The 18,841-nt window shown below is 40.4% G+C and overlaps 3 protein-coding genes across 5 annotated transcripts; 1 reads left to right on the top strand and 2 right to left on the bottom strand.

The window, feature by feature from the left end:
• Positions 1 to 16: 16 nt before the first annotated feature.
• gtf2h3 (general transcription factor IIH, polypeptide 3) lies at positions 17 to 6,426 on the bottom strand. The gene is made up of 13 exons (XM_086111061.1): positions 5,564 to 6,426; positions 5,409 to 5,488; positions 5,230 to 5,336; positions 4,572 to 4,714; positions 4,324 to 4,386; positions 3,450 to 3,479; positions 3,356 to 3,384; positions 3,180 to 3,254; positions 3,026 to 3,079; positions 2,663 to 2,731; positions 2,439 to 2,574; positions 221 to 257; positions 17 to 137 (listed from the first exon to the last, which is right to left on the bottom strand). The coding sequence occupies exons 1-13, from the start codon at positions 5,571 to 5,573 to the stop codon at positions 71 to 73; spliced, it is 900 nt and encodes a 299-aa protein (XP_085967187.1). The 5' UTR covers positions 5,574 to 6,426; the 3' UTR covers positions 17 to 70.
• Positions 6,427 to 6,836: 410 nt separating this feature from the next.
• LOC147205044 (Rieske domain-containing protein-like) lies at positions 6,837 to 8,539 on the bottom strand. 2 transcript variants are annotated; one of them, XM_086111064.1, is made up of 4 exons: positions 8,501 to 8,539; positions 7,719 to 7,999; positions 7,429 to 7,463; positions 6,837 to 7,352 (listed from the first exon to the last, which is right to left on the bottom strand). In XM_086111064.1, exons 2-4 carry the CDS (start codon positions 7,936 to 7,938, stop codon positions 7,077 to 7,079), a joined length of 531 nt encoding a protein of 176 aa, XP_085967190.1. In that variant the 5' UTR covers positions 7,939 to 7,999; positions 8,501 to 8,539; the 3' UTR covers positions 6,837 to 7,076. The 2 variants fall into 2 exon arrangements, with proteins under 2 accessions (XP_085967190.1, XP_085967191.1); XM_086111065.1 differs by lacking the exon at positions 8,501 to 8,539 and adding an exon at positions 8,104 to 8,490.
• Positions 8,540 to 8,721: 182 nt separating this feature from the next.
• Positions 8,722 to 18,814, top strand: LOC147205043 (uncharacterized). 2 transcript variants are annotated; one of them, XM_086111059.1, is made up of 16 exons: positions 8,722 to 9,781; positions 10,515 to 10,699; positions 10,774 to 10,962; positions 11,878 to 11,969; positions 12,041 to 12,496; positions 12,961 to 13,123; positions 13,230 to 13,327; positions 13,639 to 13,851; positions 14,019 to 14,106; positions 14,208 to 14,329; positions 14,423 to 14,528; positions 14,910 to 14,981; positions 15,058 to 15,167; positions 15,373 to 17,304; positions 17,806 to 17,899; positions 17,975 to 18,814. In XM_086111059.1, exons 4-16 carry the CDS (start codon positions 11,911 to 11,913, stop codon positions 18,119 to 18,121), a joined length of 3,660 nt encoding a protein of 1,219 aa, XP_085967185.1. In that variant the 5' UTR covers positions 8,722 to 9,781; positions 10,515 to 10,699; positions 10,774 to 10,962; positions 11,878 to 11,910; the 3' UTR covers positions 18,122 to 18,814. The 2 variants fall into 2 exon arrangements, with proteins under 2 accessions (XP_085967185.1, XP_085967186.1); XM_086111060.1 differs by lacking the exons at positions 8,722 to 9,781; positions 10,515 to 10,699; positions 10,774 to 10,962 and having other exon boundaries at positions 11,021 to 11,969.
• The last annotated feature ends 27 nt before the right edge of the window (positions 18,815 to 18,841 follow it).

Genomic DNA, 18,841 nt, shown 5'->3' with positions numbered 1-18,841 from the left:
TACAAATTGTAAAGGATTGATCATATACAATATTTATTAATTCGGCTGCTGAGGTAATAGAAAAAAATTATCATGATGCTTTGAATTTCTTCTTTTTGCCTTTGACCATTTGTGGGAGCTGGATTTTGAAAGCCGTCCTACAAAACACAAAAAATTATTCAACGCAAAATTTAATATTTAAATATAAATGTGATTAAAATACTTTTTTTTTTCAACTCACTCGCAGGTAGTACAGATAGGGCTGAAGTTGCAGAATACTGTGGTGGAGAAAGAAGTAATAGAAGTATAAAATGGAGATTAATTACTGATATTTTTCCTTGAAACTTGACTCTGTATAAAATGAAAAACAATCAGATTTTTAATACAACTTCATGGACCATATCAATGGCAACACCCAGTGGCGTTCCGTCAGGGCCAGCAAGGCCTTCTCTGCTGGCCTAAACATTCTCAGAAAAGTAAATTTACTTTAATAAATTTACTTAAAAGTAAATTTATTAAATTTACTTTTCTGAGAATAACAAATTTAATTTACGTCATTTTATTTTCATAAATATGTTAACAAAATTATTCTCTGTATTCTTTACGTCATATTATTTCCACGTAGTCGCTTGGCTTTCAATGTTATTTTAAAGAACAAAATGTTATTTTAAATAACATTGAAAGCCACTCGATAAATAACTTATTTATTATGGTAGAGTTTTTAACCAATCATATTTCAGCTACCTTGTGTTGCCAGGTAAATTAAATTTGCACGGGGCCCTCAGATTAAACAGAGCAGGCCCCTGTGCGCTGTAAGTGAACGGGCACAGTCAGGTTGCAATAGCCAATCAGATCACGAGTCTCAGTGATCTGATTGACTCGTCTGCGTACAAGGGCCATCTAGAAGGCCTTATGTCGAGACTGGCTGTGCGCGTTCAGTGATTGGATTAGCGCCTGCTCGAGCTATCACTGCATTGTAACCCCAAATGGCCGAAGGAGAAGACGTTGATCTGGTTGCAGAACTACTTTCCACTCAATTTTCAAGACTGGTCTTCCACGAAAAGCTGGATATTGTGCAAAGAGGTCGCCCAACTCCTGCGCTAGCCAGTCTGTCCCAGCAAGGAAAAGGGTTTGTCCGTCATTTTCAGACGAGCAATTATGAACGGTACCCGTGGCTCACAGCCTCTGAGAAACGCTGCAAATTGTACTGCTGGGAATGCCTATTGCTTGCAACGGACCGATTTGGTGTTTGGAGTCACACTGGATTGTTTTACCAAGGCAGCAAGGAAACATCAGAACACGGCTGTGCACTTACAAGCTACGGTGCGTTTAAAAACGTTTGGGGACACTTGCGTAGATCTGCAGCTCAGTGAACAGGCTCTACATTGGTGAGTAAATAAATTTTATTTTACATTTCTTCTTGTCATTTTATTTCGTTAGTATTAAATTAATGGTAACGAAATAAAATGACAAACGTACAAAAATGTATCAAATAAATCTGCTCACCTGCAATTTTTAATGGCGCATTGTAGTCACCTTGGTGCACGAAAGTTCGTTCAATCTCAGCTGCTCAACATTTTCAGTTATTTGCTGTTGTATAGCCGATTCTCAAAATGCAAATGATCTGTTTACTTTATTTTCAAAGAATAGTTTGTTTTGTTATTGTTTGGTTGGCGTCTTATATGAAACTGCGACATTGCGCAATTTATTGTACAGACTTAAGATCACACAGCGTCATTTGGGTGCCATTTTATTTAGTATTTTTAAATCATCTTTTTATTTTTGACAATATCTGTAAATTTAGTTTCCTGCTCTTAATTGTGAATGCATACTTGATGGTTTTAAATGCTCCTGAAATTAAGTGCTGCTTGACGAGCCTATGTTGTGTTAATGTATGTGACGTCACTGAAAGCTTAAGGTTGAAATGCACGGCCCGCCACATGTATCAGGTGTTGCCAACACCTGATGCATGTCTGATGGAAAGATCGGGAGGGATTCGAATTTCTGTTTATTTGAAGAAGCTGCGGTTAAGGGGATTTTAAATATGTCATTTATGGGAACATGAAATCATTCCAGCAGATGGCGAGTATATTTCAAAGAGTTTGATGCTATAAATGTTTTCGCTATGCGTTAGCCTACCAATCGGAACTCATACCAGAAATGAGGAAATTGTGCCTCTTCTCATATATATATTAGAACTTTGGTCTTGAGCAAAAAATAATTTGTCTGAAGAAAAATAATAATAATTCTCTAATTTTAGGCCTTTTTTCTGGAAAAAAATATAATTGTCAAGACTTTTTAAAAATCATAATAGCAAACTTTTTTTTTCCATCAGATAAAATGACTGTTGTGGTACTATTCCAACTTTTTTTCCCTGATAAAAAAATGTTTTATTCTCATAATTTTACAGCTTGTTTCCTTAAAAACCACAAATTAGATATTCAGACTTTAGCACTTACTGGAGAGGCAAACGGAGCAGACGTAACCGATCTGGATGAGGTTGCGGTGGCAGAAGCACGCCGCCCTGTAGTCGACGTGGGCCGGCGGCGGCAGCAGCAGCTGTGAACGTTGCTCGCCGTCTGGCAGGAACACCCACTGTGCCGTAAAGTCACACAAACTTTTATAGCACCTTGATATCCATTACCTATAGAAGTGAAAAAGTGGAGCGAGTGGCGGCGGTCACCAGCAGGTACTGAGCCAGAGCCGCCTTCTGGGGAATTTTCAGGTACAAGCCTCCTGTTATATCGCAAGCCTGTCGGTTCAGAAAGAAAGAAGGACAACTGGCTTTTCAATCAGAATCAGAATCATCTTAATTGTGTAGCCTATCCTACCAAGTATCCGGTAGGATAGGCTACACTAGTATCATCAATAATCAGGACTCTCCCTTTCGTCAAACTTTTAAACAGCAGCTAGTATTACTATTTCATAATTATTTATCATGACTACAGTATTCACAGCGACCACGATCTTTTCATCTCTAGTGAAGATGTATCACGAAGTAGGACGTGTGTGTGTGTGTGTAAAGAGCTCATAGGGCAATAATTACTTGCTGTAGCAGCCCTGAGTCTGACTCCAGCACGCACGCATCTATCAGGATGCTCTGTTTTGAAAACATAATATAAAGAATTTGACAAATGTTAATAGAAACATAGTAAGAGGATCAATGACTGTGTTCAAATTGGTAACAAATGAATCCTGACCTGCTTCTGGGCGGCGAAGATCACATTCATGAAGTTCATGTACTGCAGGGCGCAGTCGTCTGCTGCCTTGATCACCTAATCAAGCCCATTTATTCGATTCAAATTCCAATGCATACATATTACAAGACTGATTTTACCACAATACATCATTCACACACACACGCGCAAAAGCTTACCAAAATTCGCGATTTTACCTCCTGTCCCACTGACAAAAAAGAAAAAGAATTACACATGAAAGACAATTTATGACTAAAATAGTCATGGAAGTACCTTCAAGTTCCTTTGAGACTCTGTTCATATCTGAGTTGAAATAATTAAGAGATTAATTGCTGAAAAATATGAAAGGGGATTATGTATTCCCCGGTGTTTTTATTTTTTATTATATATTTATATCACTGTTTAATCGTTTGTCAAAATGTTTGTTCCTCTCTTTTTATTTAAACGGTATTATTTCATTGATATTGTCTTACATTTTGTCAAAATTATGTAATAATTTCTAAAAGTCTGTTTTGCTATCTATTTTTTTTCCCAAAAATATTATTTTACAGTATGGTTTCATCGATAATTTCTAATTGGTACTTGCTTTTATATGTTACAATGTATATGTATATTACCTATCCGACCTTCTCCAGGTGCATATCCCCTCTCGCTCCCTCAGATCCTCGTCCTCCCTCCGCCTGTCAGTGCCCCCTGCCCGACTGAGCACCATGGGAGCCAGAGCCTTCAGTCACGCTGCTCCAAAGCTCTGGAACAACCTACCTCCGGACCTCCAAAACTGCACACCTCTTTCCACTTTCAAGTCCCGTCTAAAAACACACCTGTTCAGGATTGCCTACAACACATAGCTCTTCCATTTCCTATGTTTTTATGATTTTATGTCCTGTTTTTATATAATATCTCGTTTACTAATTTTTACATTGTATTTTCTTATTGTCTGTACAGTGTCCTTGGGTGGCATGAAAGGCGCTTTTAAATAAAATGCATTATTATTATTATATTGTAATCCATTTGTAGTGTTTTATAGTTTGTCAAAAATGATGAAATATCTTCTGTGCAATATGTAGTTGTGAATATATATATTGAGTTATTTGTCTAGTGTCGTATTGTCCTAACAACAAAGGTGCAGATTGTTGGGGAAGGATACAGCAGAGAGCTTTGGCGAGGGATCCAGCGAGCAAAGTGTCTGTGGAACCTCCTGTCACTTCAACTGCAAAGTGAACACATTGAAAATATGATTTAATCATTAAAGCCCTGCAGTACCCCCTTTTCAATGTGAATCCTCAAAATGATCATCAAACTGTGATGCAATACAGTTCAGTTGTATTTTAATTGCAAGTACAATACATTCTGTGTCCATGGTGTCATCATTATTAAGTAGTGGCGTCAACCTACTGTTGGACATCAAGTTTTTGATCCGGTCAGCAATGATGCCGTTGGCGATAGACAGCAGCTCATACTTGCCATCGCCGCTAGAGCATGCATCGTCTGGGGTGCCGTTGCCGTCTGGCTGACTTTGACTGGGATACAGGAAGTGACTGAAATGAAAAGCATGACATTGAGTCTATTCATACTCAAGCTATTTCGATCAAATCAAGAAATTTTGATACATTAAATCAGGGATGTCAAATTCATTTTTGTTGCAGGCCACATTTCAATATCGGTTTCCCTCAGGGTCGTTAAGACTGTGAAAACATATCAATGTTTAACCCCCTCCTCATAGTATTACATATACAGTGCACTACAAGTTGATGGATAACTAGTTTTTCAGTCAAGTCAAAAACAATAGTTTGTTGAACTGTTAGTTACTGTAAAAATTTTATTTCAATGTTCTATATTACGTCGGATAATTTGAAATTTTGGTGATTTTATCAAGCATCATAGAAGTTGACATGCTTGATTTGCTTTCGTGAGGCATATAAAACGATGTGGCAGGCCAGATCTGGCCCCCGGGCCTTGAGTTTGACACCTGTGGTTTACATGATAGCCGTAGAGATAGACAGACATAGACACAGACAGACGGAGAGAGAGAGAGAGACGAATGGCGTAAAACCTGTCTTTGCAGTGGCTGGCGATGACGGCCAGCTTGTTATTCCTGCTCATGGCCACGTGAGAATTTGCCATCACCATAACGGCGTCCATACATTTGGACAGCGTGAACTAGGGGCCACAGAACAAACAGTTTATGAGGGATAGCATTAGGATTACTGTTTGGTGTCCTCATTCACGTACCTCCGGCTCACGCTGGGCTTGCTGGCCCCACCAAATCGGGTTAACGTCCACGACGATGACCAACAGGCTGATTTCCTCCTCTGCGGAAAAAAGAAATATATAAATTGAAAAAGATGCATTATTTATTTATACACGAAAAGCCAAACAAAACCAACCTGATGCCATCACGACTGATCACTTGCAAGTTTTATCCTCTTTTATCGTTCACATTTTCTAAAAACACAGAAACTGACGAATAAAAAAAGTCCAATTGGGCAAAATATCAGCGCTAAAATCAATTTGATCAAATCTAAGAAATGTGTGACAGTGAAGCAATGTAATATTATTGACTCTTTGTCGCAGGTGATGACGTTTGGCCGCTTCTCTTTCTCTCTTCTTTTAGATTAAAATGGTGCACTGGTGCCCCCTGTCGCACGCAGCGGTTTGGAGTGGCTAGTTCTAATTATTCAATGCAATTTACTGTATTCATCTATATGGCATACAATAATAAATCTTGATTAATATAGCACTTTGAAAACGGCTGCATCTGTAACAAAGCGCTTTACAGAACATTGAACATAAATTAATGCAACAAAACACACAACATAAAACACTGACAATCAGGGCGTTCTTTGTGCGAACATTAAAATAAAGCCAGTTAAATACAGAAAACTCACTCATTAAAGTATGATTGGAATTCATTAAAATGTGAAATAATTTAAAAGGATGCCCATTAAGTATAACAAGGGGTAGGACTAGATAAGTTTCTTCCTTCTTCCTACTCCTTTGAACAAAGAATTGTGATGATGACTGTTTTTTCTTTTCCTTTTTACAATTTTTGCTTGCCCTCACTTTTGTCAATTTGTTGTTGTATTGTGTTTCATATGTTCAATAAACAAACAAGTAGAGTTGTATAGTAATAAATTATTTACATTGACCTTAAATAATAAACATGAACTATTTATGCAATGGCAATCTAATTACGCTAGTGTATTCATTTACATGAATGAATGTGCTAAATTTAAATAAAGCTAATTGAATATACAATAATTTATTAAACTGTCCATTATTCATTTTAACTGTGGAATATTTTCAACTATACTGAACCTATATAATTATAGGAAATATATTTTTGTCATCAGTTATTGCATTTCTTATTCAAATATTTTACAAACTTTGTATTTATTTATTGGGTTTTAATTTATTCAAAATAGACACTGATGTTGTAGTGGCACATTCACCTGACTTCGGTGCAGGCACTGGTGACGGTCTGAACGATTGCCTCTATTTTGTGTGCTCTGCAATTGCCTGACAACCATTTTAGGGTGAAGGGCACCTTTTCTCCAAGTCATCTATCTGGGATTATGCAACTATTAGGCACAATGCAACCCTAAATAGCATACTCTGTGTAGAGAATTGGATGGATGGATTTATTTAAAATATTTGGAGTCACTTGGTCATTCATTTAATGGCTGATTGAAGAATTTACGGTATACCTACAAATATGGTTTATATTTTCAACAGAGTTCCTATCCCCCGCAAACAGTGATGGTCCACTACATGTATACTGTATGTATCCACTGTACTCATAAAATAATGATTTGACCACAAGAATAAAACATAGTGTCTCTCATAATGCATCAAAGAGACATATTGTACAGTACATACAAAACATGACATATTCTCTTGTCAGCTGACTTTTTGGATCCGTAAATTGGACCTGTATGTGTCAGTTTGGTAGTAATCTGACTCAATGGTCTCTCTGGAGTCATTCAGTGTGACGTATATGTCCTCGTTCACTTCAGTAACTTTGTGGACCCTCTGTTTGACACCCTTGGAGCGCCAGTGAGTTATCAGAGGTTTGACGGTGGGGTTATCCACGGCTTGGTACAGCCCCTCGCCTTCCACCAGGGTGATCTTGTACTTGTGCCATGGACAGACGATGCACACGCGCCCATTGAACTCCTGATGGATTAGTAAAATCGACACAAAGCTGAGATGTCATATTGAGAATAGAATATGCAGACGCTAGAAAGTTCACCTCAATGTCTCCAAGTTCCAAAGCACCGCCAGCATCTGTTGCCGTCAAAGTAATATGTTAGTTTGCTTTTTTCCTTCATTAATTTATCACAGTCAACAATTCTTTACAATGCTTTACAAACAGATGAAGCGATAGCAAAGGTGCCACAAGATGCAAAGGGAGAAATGCTGGCACAAGAGGCAATTATTTTGGTGAAAGATGAAAAGGAACCTATGCTTGTGAAAGAAGTGGCCTGAAGATGAAGTAATGCTGGATGACAAAGATATTGTATTCAACTGAAGGACTCTTACGGTAACAGCGCATGTCCATGGCATGGAACTCCCCGTGGTGATACACTACAAGGACATCCCGACATCCATTCACCAGCTTGGTCACACGGCCACGTCTGATGATGTCATTACGTTTCCCGACAAAATGAGAGGATGGTGGGGGAGGATGGGGAGGAACAGATGAAGATGAGATCTGAACAGATGAAGATGAGATCTGCCAAGTCTTCTCCTCGGAGGACATGTTGGTTACTTGCTACATGGGCATTCCTCAATCAGAGTTCATGGGTTGATGAAATAAGACGCTGAAATATAAAGTGGGAGCTTGGTTGGCACAATATGTTGAACCTATCAGCGTGAGAGATGGCGCTGAAAAGTAAAGCGGAAGTTATGGTGGCTAAAGAAGCACCTGTAGAACCTTTAGTGGCAAATGAACAGCTGTTTGTGAAAGAACTATGCTGACGGGGGGGGGGGGGGGGCAGGTGAGTGGGTGTCAGAGGCACAACCCAAATTTAGTCCTAAATTTGTTTATTAATTACGTTCATGCTCAGCTGATAAATACATCGATAGATTTGAAATGGTCTTTTAAAAGACGCCAAGGTTTGACATTTAGTGAAGAGAACCACAAGCAACAAATATTCGAAAGTGCCGACGGTGTTAAATTTTAACGTTAGCCTAAACTCCACACTAATTTGAGACCTAACTCGGTGTCTACTTTCGGTTTTTACATTGAATGTTACAGTACGAGTCTACTAAATTTCATACATACGGATTACTGTTTACATTTCCCAAAAAGATAACTCAACTGCAACAGCCGAAGATTTTGGGGGGGGGGGGGGGTTAGCACGACGTGCTAACGACGCTCAGCATATTGTGTGTTACCGCTAATACTGTTCCCTGGCAAAATACGCAAGCCAATAGAATCGCAGAGTAAAACACCGTCAACGGGCCACGGACGTGTAAAAATAACCTGGATGCGTAATTTAATTGAAGTCTCCGGCGGCCATCTTACGTTGCCACTCGATAAAGCAACTGACTCGGACGGATACATTGGTTTCTCTGCAGCTCGTGGCGTATAGTTGTACCAATGGCTACGGGAGAAGGTCAGTCTACACATTTGCGGTAAAAATTTTGGTTCAAAATGTTTCTCTTATTAAGTACTAAATATCTTCATTGTGATTATAATCGTTATCTCAGAATGTATATCTCCCAAACTATACTCAAATGCTCGTCTACATTATGTTGTCAGAACCACGAATAATGAAATGGAAGCAAAGGCTATGAGGAAAAATGCCAGGAAATTTATTATATTTGCGCATCAACAATCTATGATGTGAAAACATAACTTCGTAAGTCATGGTTCACGATATTGAGATAATATACACTAAAAGTTCGTTCGCCTCGAGGCTCCTAATACCTCATATAGAGATCCTATCGTAAAAAACACGCATTGATAAAAGAATCTAACTGAAGTTGTTAATAGGAGTTGCAACGTAAGATGTATGCCCTCTTTCTTCAACTGCAAGCGGTCACCGCGAGTCCAGGTTCATTTTAGAAGTCCAAGCACCCGGCGAAAAGAGTGAGCGACTCCTTTAATTTCGTCCGGCAGAAACACAAGGCGACCACGGCGGACTGTTTGCATTGTATCACAATTGAAAACAAATATTGAGCGTTAATGTGTTTCCTTTGATACAATAATAACGTTCTTATAAACGTTCTGAGTAGCAATAATAATCAGAATACTCGCATTAATCGATGCAATTTAAATCTCTTAAAACTTCGTGACTAATTGATCTAATCGTATTTTATTGGATTATCAACTTCGAGAGCGTCGCCATGGAGACCCAAGAGTGGGGAAATAGCGATAACGCAAACTGTCACAAGGGAGCGACTTAATGCGTCTTTTAATCCCGCGCTAGCAATAAATGAGCACCATCAGATCGTTTTTAGTCAAAAGGCTCGCATATTACGACGCCCCGTATGACGTCCAGTGCACTTTTCAAACATCATCGGACATCGGAAACGTGCGACGCTTTTTCTTCGGCCTTCTTCAACGTGCATCTTGTGTTTGCACGAAACTCACACTGGTAAGTCAATTTTCTTTTTTTCTCTTACGTTTTACAGGACTAAAAAAAAAAATCCAGTTCTCAAACTGAGTTGGCACTTGGTGTCAACTCAACATCAATATGACAGTCTTCATTCACTCCTCAACATCAGTTGATGTCATATCAATGTGACGGTCTTCAACACCAATTGATGTCATATTGATATAAAAATGCCAACTGGGAAATTAAAGGGTGGAGGAAATGACTCTCAAGTGTCTTATTTATCAACTGCTCAACTATCAGATTAAGATGTTCAGTAAATGATTTTCACTATGGATAATCAGTCGAATTTATGTTTTGTTATTGTAAATGTTTGTGTATTTATGCGCTTGTGCAGTCTATTGTCATATGGTCAGTGGCAGGCCATGTATTTGGTACCTGGGCCATGAATGGAGATTAACTTGATTTAATTCACCTCTTTATACCTCTTCCACTGTCACGACACTACTGTATTATAGAAACTTTCAATACTATACAATATAACAACACACAGTTGTGCCACGTACATCACCTGGAGTGGTTTATCTAATACAGTGCATATCAATAATTTTTTTATTTTATTTCACATTGAGTTGTGGCATCTTGAGGTGTGGCATCAATAGTCTTGTGATGAAAATGTAGTCGATTTAACGAGAGATGCAGTGTCAATTTAAATGGAGGCCACTATTACAGGTAATACATTTTTCACGTTTTGTCCTTTGCTTTCCTCAAATAGTTTTGTGATGACATCGTGGTCACTGTTATTGACTGACAAAAAGGACAAAGGAGGGGAATCAGCAAGGACACATTGCCATGGCAGCGGTAGGAGGCTTTGTATCATTTGGATCCATCACAGCATATGGATGGATACAGTAATCCCCCAATTCAGCAACCTTTTTGAAACCGAGAGCTACTTTCTGGGTACTGATTACTGCAAATGGCTACCAGTTTGATCCATCCATCCATCCATCTTCAATACCACTTGTCCTGAACAGGGTCGCGGGGGAAAGGAGTGGTTCGATTGCTGGAGCCTATCCCAGCTGACTTCAGGCGGAAGGCGGACTACGCCCTGAACTGGTCACCAGCCAGTCGCAGGGCACATATAGCGACAAACAACCACTCACACCCACATCCACACCATCACTGAGTGGGAACCGATCCCACGTCACACTCACACAAGTCAGGTACCACTACATCTTCAGCGACTCCAGTTTGATACACACTTCTGAAATAATATATTTGCCCAAATTATTTTTATTACAATTATTAAGTACTGACGATATTCATCTATTCAGCTGAAGACACCGATCATGTTGATGATTTCTCATAATAAATAATAATGATAGCAAGGTAGAAAACCAAGAGGCAACAATGTATTTCTATTATTCTCTGCAAGTGTTTCTACTTTCCAATGATACCTTCCACAGTATTCCAAGGAAATCACAGTTTCCCATTAGTGGTGAGCTATTTATAGTTGGTGACCACTGTTATACAGTGTTCCCCGCTAAATTCCGTTTCGTTGTTTCCACCCCATGATATTGAGTGTTTTTTGTAAGTGATTCTTTTGGGTTATCGTGGCTTTTACAGTCAGCTTACTGTACAGTGATGCATGTGGGAAAGGAGCATCACAGTCACCAATACACTTGTCAGCTGTTTTTAGAACTCTGGCAGAACAGTAAAACATGAACACACTCAGAAAAGGATCTGTTGTAAGCCACAGCTCATTCCCAGACTCACCATTACACGCTACAATACATGCATGTACCCAGGCACTAAAATAGGCTACACATATTTTCAATACTTTGTGTTCACGTATGTTTAAAAAGTGTGTTTTAATTAATGTGTTTAAGGCGGATGGAAGGGCTAAAACAATATGTAGCGCACATGTACAGACTCGTGGCGAAAAATTGTCTCCCAACTACTTCAGCTAAAAACCCAGGTTAAAGTTAACTCCTCCCCGACACACAAAGCTTGTCTGTCAGTTGAGATGTGAATAGGTTAACTTGTAAATAGTAAACTGCGAACGTGTGGAATTACTGTATTGATTTCACGCTTCATTGCATAATTGATCATAAATTTGAGTGACTGACCCCCGCCAGGGTCTGTGGAGACAAGTGGAAGATCATCCAATCATGACACTGAGCCTGTTTGAGTGCCTCAAGGTGGTGGGCCTTCAGCATCTTCATGAACGGTAATTACAAGATCTTACATTCCAACTTGGGCGATCAGCACTCATTCCTCCGTCCTCCATATCCTTTTCAGCTTCACTTCAATGGGAATCTGCCACATAGCACATCTCTTAGCCCTCACTTCGGAGGACCTCCCCCTCCTGGACATCCACACGGCCCAAGATAAAAGCCGCCTCTTCAAGCTAATCCACCTTGTCAAAATACTGGAGCAGGAGGGGTTGAGACTTGGAGAAGTGGCAGATGACCAGGGCGCATCCCATAAGCATTCTGCACTGCAGAGTACCCACATGGCGCTACCAAAAAATGCCAGGCGGGACATTAGTAAACGATTAGCCATGTACAATACATACTCCACACTGCCACACCCAAAGAATGTCGCACCCCACCATCACCACCAGCAGCACCCAAAACCCAGAACTGCAGCCAAGAGGTGCACGGATAAAGCAAGTCATCCAATGCCTGTTTACGAAGCCAAGAGAAAACCAGGGTACAACTACGGACTTCCTCTTCAGCCTGTTTCTGCAAAAAAGTGAGTTGAGTACTTGTGCAGTCGAGTGAACGACCCACCAGCTGTTCTGAATGATCAAGTGTACGAAAAGGATGTAAAAAGGGATGCCATAACCTTAATGGTCAATCAGCAAAGAAAGCTAGAATCAGACTCATAAAATAAAATACACATTATAGACATGTACTTCTACTTACAAATTGTATTTATTTATTACTAATAGATGCCATTCCCGAAGTAATTTTATATTCTGTATCATACTTACCGGTAATGTATTAAGGACCAATGCCGAAAAATAAGAAAGCATATTGATTTACCGTGAAAATTCTCAAGCATTTGCAATGGTTTTATTTTGCCATACTCCTCCAAAGGAAATGATTGTTTTAGTATCAAACGTGCATCAGGTTTATTAGGCAGATGGAAAGGGATGGCATAATTTAATTGTAGTTGCTTCATTTGCTTTCATTTGGACTCTGTGTTGTTTGTAGGCAAACCCATGGGCCTAGGATCATCGTTTGCGTGAGGAAACGACCTCTGACACACGCAGAGAGAAGGAAGGGCCAGACGGATGTGGTGATAACTCCCAGCGCGCAGTGCGTGATTGTGGAAGAAGGCAAAGAAGCTGTGGATCTCACTCAGTACATTCTCCAGGTACGACAATTCAAATTTTCAATTTAAAAAATAAAACGATAAAACCCTGAGACACCAATTATTGTCTCCAAAATGCTTAGGTCACACTATCTGATTTGATTTGTAGCACCCGTTCTACTTTGACCAAGTTTTTGGAGAGGATCATTCTAATGAGGAAGTATATAAGAAGACGGCGTATCCTCTGGTGCAGCACATGCTCGATGGGTAACATGTCAACCTACCCACTTGTTTCTTTATATTTATCAATTGACTTCTATGACGGTTTTTTTGTTTTGTTTTGTTTTTACATTTACTGATTTGGACAGTTGTACGCTTTTTTTTTTGTTTGTTTTTTTAAAGAGATGTTTCCAACTACTATAGACTTTCTCTCGGTATTTAATGGTAGCAGTTTGACAAACTGTAATACTTCATTTCAGCTCAGTTTTATTTTATTATTGAAAGGATCTCCCCTGCTTTAACAGACTCTGATTGGTATTTAATGATACTAATTACACCAGTTGTATGTGTATATGTAGGGGGAAGGCCACTTGCTTTGCATTTGGCCAGACAGGCGCGGGCAAGACTCATACCATGATGGGTTCCACTCCTGGGGAAGCGGGTTTATACATGCTGGCGGTCCAGGACATTTTTACCCACTTGTCGGCAACACGCAGCCCGATACTGGTGTACGTCAGCTTCTGTGAGATCTACTGTCGTCAGCTCTATGACCTGCTCAACAACAGGAAAAGGTGTTCTTTTTATTTACCGGTACATGGGCTCTAAATTAGCTTCAAATGGGACATTACTTATTGGCCACTTTGGCGTCAGAGGTGCGAAACCAGACGTACTTTAGATGTCAAAATTCTCCATCCTGATCTCCTGAGGTTCTAAACTCCTGTTTTGATCTTTTTTTTAGGTTGTTTGTGAGGGAGGATGGTAACAACGTGGTGCATATTGCAGGACTTTATGACGTCAGAGTGGACTCGGTCAACTCACTGCTGAAGGTCGGTATACAACTGCTTTTGACTCTTAAGATAAATGAGGGTCCTTCTGCATCTACTGTATAAAATAATCTCATCTGTATCCCTTGATATTGCTTTTCAAGGTGATTTCACAAGGTTTAGCAGCACGCACAATGAGGGTTAGTGGCGTCAACCCGCTCTCGTCTCGATCTCACGCCTTGCTTCAGATTCAACTCAGATCCCCCAACCAGCAAATCATTGGCAGGTGACCTACAACACTACTGTCAACCTGTTACCTGCATGTTTTACTCATGTACCACAAAACAAGTATACTAATATTGTGTTGTTTTTTTCTAAGAATGTGGTTTATTGACTTGGCGGGAAGTGAACGCGCGTCAGATACCACAGCAACAGACTGGCAGACCCGTATGGAGGGAGCTGAGATCAACCAGAGTCTGTTGGCTGTAAGCTACAACAATACTCTCCCTTATGTACTTATTGGCCAATTTGGCATCAGTCGTTGGAAACCAGAGGGTCTGTGGGGGGGTCATAATTCTCTTTTCTCATCCTTTGCAAGTGTAAGATGCAGATGACTTGTAGCTATTAGTCAATATGGTGTCAGAAGTGGGACACCACAGATAAAATTCTGTCCTTATCCATTACTTGTGTTCGATGCTCATTTATTGTGCATTGTACTTATTGACTAATTTGGCATTAAAAGTGAGAAATGCAAAGTGAAATTCTCTTTCCTCAACCATTGCATGTGTGAAGTGTTTGTGCTTTTTAGACAATTTTGGGATCACAAATGGGAGACCTGAAATCATTTTTCATTTTCCCTCCCTCAGCTTAAAGAATGTATCCGCTCCCTTGATCAAGAGCAGCGGCACACACCTTTCAGACAAAGCAAACTCACTCAGGTGCTAAGACATCAATGCAGTCTTTCTGAAATGTTATTTCCAGTTCATGAAACTCAATTTGTTTTTCAATGCTTAGGTCCTGAAAGATTCATTTGTTGGCAACTCCATGACTTGCATGATTGCCAACATTTCACCTGGTAACGTTGCCACAGAGCACACTCTGAACACGCTGAGATATGCTGATCGGTAAGTGTTCAGACTGGGAAATGATGTTGTTTCAGTCAACAATGATCCAATTCTCAAATAGGAGTTTGTCAAAGAAAGAAAACATGCAATTTGCCCAAAATGTCTGCTTCAAACACAGACTATATTGCACACGTTATGATAGACCGCAGACCGAGGCTCAAGACTGATTTCACAAAGAAATGGACTGCTGCTTTATTTTCCACAGTGTGAAGGAATTGAGGGGTCGCGGCCAAGGACAAGAATGCAAATCCACGCCACCTTCCAAATGCTATGGCATTGGGAAGAGTCTCCCTAAGACCCCAAAGACGACGACACCCAGAGCGTCTTTTGCCGCCATTTCACCAACCCCGAGGATACCCGTGGGGTGTCCCGTCGACTGTTCCACGCCTAAAAGCAGCAGACGTGGAGAGGGAAGATCTGCAAGAGTCAAACTTGGGGTCAGACTCGAAGACGCAAGGGACTCTCAGGAAAAGGGCGATGGAGGGCTCATTTGCGACAAAGAAAACAGGGGCACCAACTTCTCGTGTGAGGGAAGCCAAAATCAGAAAGCAGAAGAGTCAAGAGAAGAAAGTGGAGAAGACGCGACAGTGGACAAGGAGATGCAGCAGCACCTGCTACATTATCACCAGCAGCTCCAGATGTTCGTGCCCTTCTCCATCACGCCACCTTCCTCTAGCCGCCGATCCCTCTGCTCCTCTGCATCATCCGCCGGACATCTGGCATTTTCTGCCCGTCCCGATTCAAAAGACTCTCCGACCGTGTACGACAGCGGGGTCGGAAGCAGTGATTCGTTCGGAAAAGACGCGCCGCAAAGGGTAGATATGAAGTGGCTGACTCATATACAACAGGCTGACCCCGCGGCGGGTGCAGCCGCTGTGTCCTTTAACTCCGGAGAGAACGGAGAGGACTCGCTCGAAATGGACCCTTCGCTCGACGGGCTGTGGACAGACTGTTTAATGTCGGTCCACAAGACACTCTCTGGCTCCCCTGCTGTTGAACTGCCACATCAGGATGTGCAGTTTGTCCATCCCATCTCCTCAGCTTGTGAACTTAAGAGTGTAGTGCGAACCCCCCAGGAAAGGAAAAAGCCACCTAGACTGTTAAAAAATACTCAGGGACACAAACATGTGGAGGACAAAGCAAAAACATCACAGGATAATGCCTTTAGCATTTCCCCCCTTGAGGTCTCCACAGCCTTACTGGTTCAAGGAGATCGGATCAATAGCCAGTCACTTGGGAAAGAAAAAGAGCCACTCATGCATGCAAAGAATACAGACAGACAATTCAACTCCCAGTCTTCCACTTTTGACACTAAAATGACAAAAAAGTACACAAAGGAGCTCACACATGCAAAGGACGAGGATGCTGATTTATGCCTACCAAACGACTTCCAGTCTCCCACCTCTGCCAAGAAGTTGGCCAAAAAGTACACAAAGGAGCGGCTCACACATGCAAAAAATAAAGATGACAAAACTTACCTCAGGCCGCCTACTTCTGATACCAAATTGACTAGAAAGTGCAGACGGGACCATCTCACACTAGCAAAGGATGAGTCCGAAATCCGCTTCCCGATGGATCACTATTCTCCCACTTCTGAAACAAAACTGGACAATAAATACACAATGAAAGAGCAACTCACACATGCAAACAAAAAACACAGAGAATTTTACCTGCAGTTTCCTACCTCTGACACCAAAGTGGCCAATGAGTATATAATAAAGGAGCATTTAATGCATGCAAAGGATGAAGATGCAGACCTCTGTGTCCCCAAAGACCCTTGGCTTCCATTTTCTGACACCGAACTGGCCAATAAGTGCAATTTAGAGCGCTTGACACATGCAAAGGATGAGGACACAGACCACTGCCTGCCAAAGGACCGCCGTTCCCCCACCTCTAATGCGGGTAGTAATCTGTCAGGGCTGACACGTGGACCTGCCTCATGTGCACCAAAGAAAGCCATCACACCCTCTACGAATAAGAGTGAAACCCCCGCACCAAATCAGACCGACCGTTCTCCACCAGAACCAGAGCACCCCTGCAAACCTCACCATCATGTCCAAATGGATGATCCTGCAGAGTTGCACTGGAAAGAAAGACCCTGCAACCCAGGGTTTTCCATAACAGTGGATCATGCCAAGTAAGTAACATGGATCAAAATCAGGAGTTAGGGAATATGTCTCCGTACATAGAAAGGTGTTTAAAAGAACACTTTTCTTCCGACAACATTCGATATGATCTAGTTTAGCAATCAGTAGGGCGCAGATCCCCGCCAAGGTGAACTGTGAACAGTGGTTTTTGTTTTGGTCCAATCACATTGGGCCTCCGGTCTACTGTCTTTGGTGTCAAATTAGCCAATAAGTACTGTACACAAAAAAAGAGACTATTTTTCTTTGTCACACTTGTCATTGTGTCAGAGGACTTTTGATTGGCCACTTCTGACACTCGGTGGTTTCATATTAGTTAAAATAATAATAATAAAAAACAAAGTGGAGTGTAAGTAACTAACGAACCCAATTTTTTCCTACTTTTGGATAGTTAGTCCTTTAGTAATGCTAAAACTGTTGCCTTAGCTATTATTTATTTGTTATGTTTCTGTGAACTACCATGTGACATTCCAAAATTATTTTCTCAACTCAAGATGGCGTGTCATCCAGGCCCACTGGGAGAAACTGAGGAAGATGGAGCCTTTGCTGCATGAGGAACAGACACTTCTATGCAAGCAGCCTCATATGGTCAGAAGAGTTCAAATTCTGAAAGTTTTGTAAGTCTTTCATGCTACTCTGATGGACTTCCTGCTTTTTTAATAGGCATTTGTGGACTACGTGGACAAGCTGGAGGAGATCCTGGATCGCAACTCTCAGTGTCTGCGCAGCATGAGAACCAAGCTTCGCTTATATCGTATGACCAGCTCCTTTTCTGAGCTTGAGAACAAACAAGGGGCACACAATAGTTAACCAGTGGCTTGAATAAAGCAAGGTCATAAGCAAGTTTTTACATTTTTCACTCAGGAAAAAAACCAAAAACCTGACATCGAGTTAAATTTAACCTGTTTTCATCACATGTAACTGGAAAACCTTTTCCACATTTTGTTTAGTTAATGGTTATAATTTAATGTTGTGTTCGATTGTATGGATAGTTTTTATTTAAATTAATAAAATTGTTTTGCAATTTTTATGTGTTTTTTGTGACAGTAAACGGGAAAGGGTCATTTGCTTCACATGTGAATCATATATGTCTCACAAAGGCTTCTAAATAGTAATAATAAAAACATTCTTGGAGTTACGGTACCAGTAATCCAAAATGTTAGGCTTGAATGTGGTGTGAATGAATGAATATATATATATATATATAGAGAGAGAGATAGATATATAAACAATACATGTAGTCTCCCATATATTTATTTAATGGAACTGTACAACTATATATTTCTAATATTTACATACATTACTGGATTGTTAATTCATCTGAAAACTCATTTTTATTCTTTGGCTTTTGACTCGGCATGAGTCTTGATTTTTAGTTGTCCTGTTTTTTTTTCTACTGTATTATTAAGTTATTGTTTCTTGTATGAATTTTTGCTCCATGTACAGCACTTTGTACACAGTGGTGGTTGTTTTAAAGTGCTTTATAAATACAGTTGAAAATTATATCTATATATTTTTACCATTAGAACT

Source organism: Hippocampus guttulatus, chromosome 5 (assembly GCF_054856545.1).
Source record: "Hippocampus guttulatus isolate MCC_2025c chromosome 5, RoL_Hgut_1.0, whole genome shotgun sequence".
Taxonomy (NCBI): Eukaryota; Metazoa; Chordata; class Actinopteri; order Syngnathiformes; family Syngnathidae; genus Hippocampus; species Hippocampus guttulatus.
This window is presented reverse-complemented; position numbering and strand designations above follow the sequence as displayed.

Bases quoted from the DNA above. Each gene is read 5' to 3' on its own strand.
- LOC147205044 (XM_086111064.1), bottom strand. From the start codon at position 7,938: ATGTCCTCCGAGGAGAAGACTTGGCAGATCTCATCTTCATCTGTTCAG. The intron at 7,464-7,718 runs GTAAGAGTCCTT...TGACGGCAACAG, and splicing joins CATGGACATGCGCTGTTACC to ATGCTGGCGGTGCTTTGGAA. The intron at 7,353-7,428 runs GTGAACTTTCTA...CTAATCCATCAG, and splicing joins TGGAACTTGGAGACATTGAG to GAGTTCAATGGGCGCGTGTG.
- LOC147205043 (XM_086111059.1), top strand. From the start codon at position 11,911: ATGACACTGAGCCTGTTTGAGTGCCTCAAGGTGGTGGGCCTTCAGCAT. The intron at 14,107-14,207 runs GTCGGTATACAA...TTGCTTTTCAAG, and splicing joins CGGTCAACTCACTGCTGAAG to GTGATTTCACAAGGTTTAGC. The intron at 15,168-15,372 runs GTAAGTGTTCAG...TATTTTCCACAG, and splicing joins ACGCTGAGATATGCTGATCG to TGTGAAGGAATTGAGGGGTC.
- gtf2h3 (XM_086111061.1), bottom strand. The intron at 3,080-3,179 runs GTCAGGATTCAT...TTTTCAAAACAG, and splicing joins TCTTCGCCGCCCAGAAGCAG to AGCATCCTGATAGATGCGTG. The intron at 258-2,438 runs GTAAGTGCTAAA...TCTCCACCACAG, and splicing joins CTGCTCCGTTTGCCTCTCCA to TATTCTGCAACTTCAGCCCT.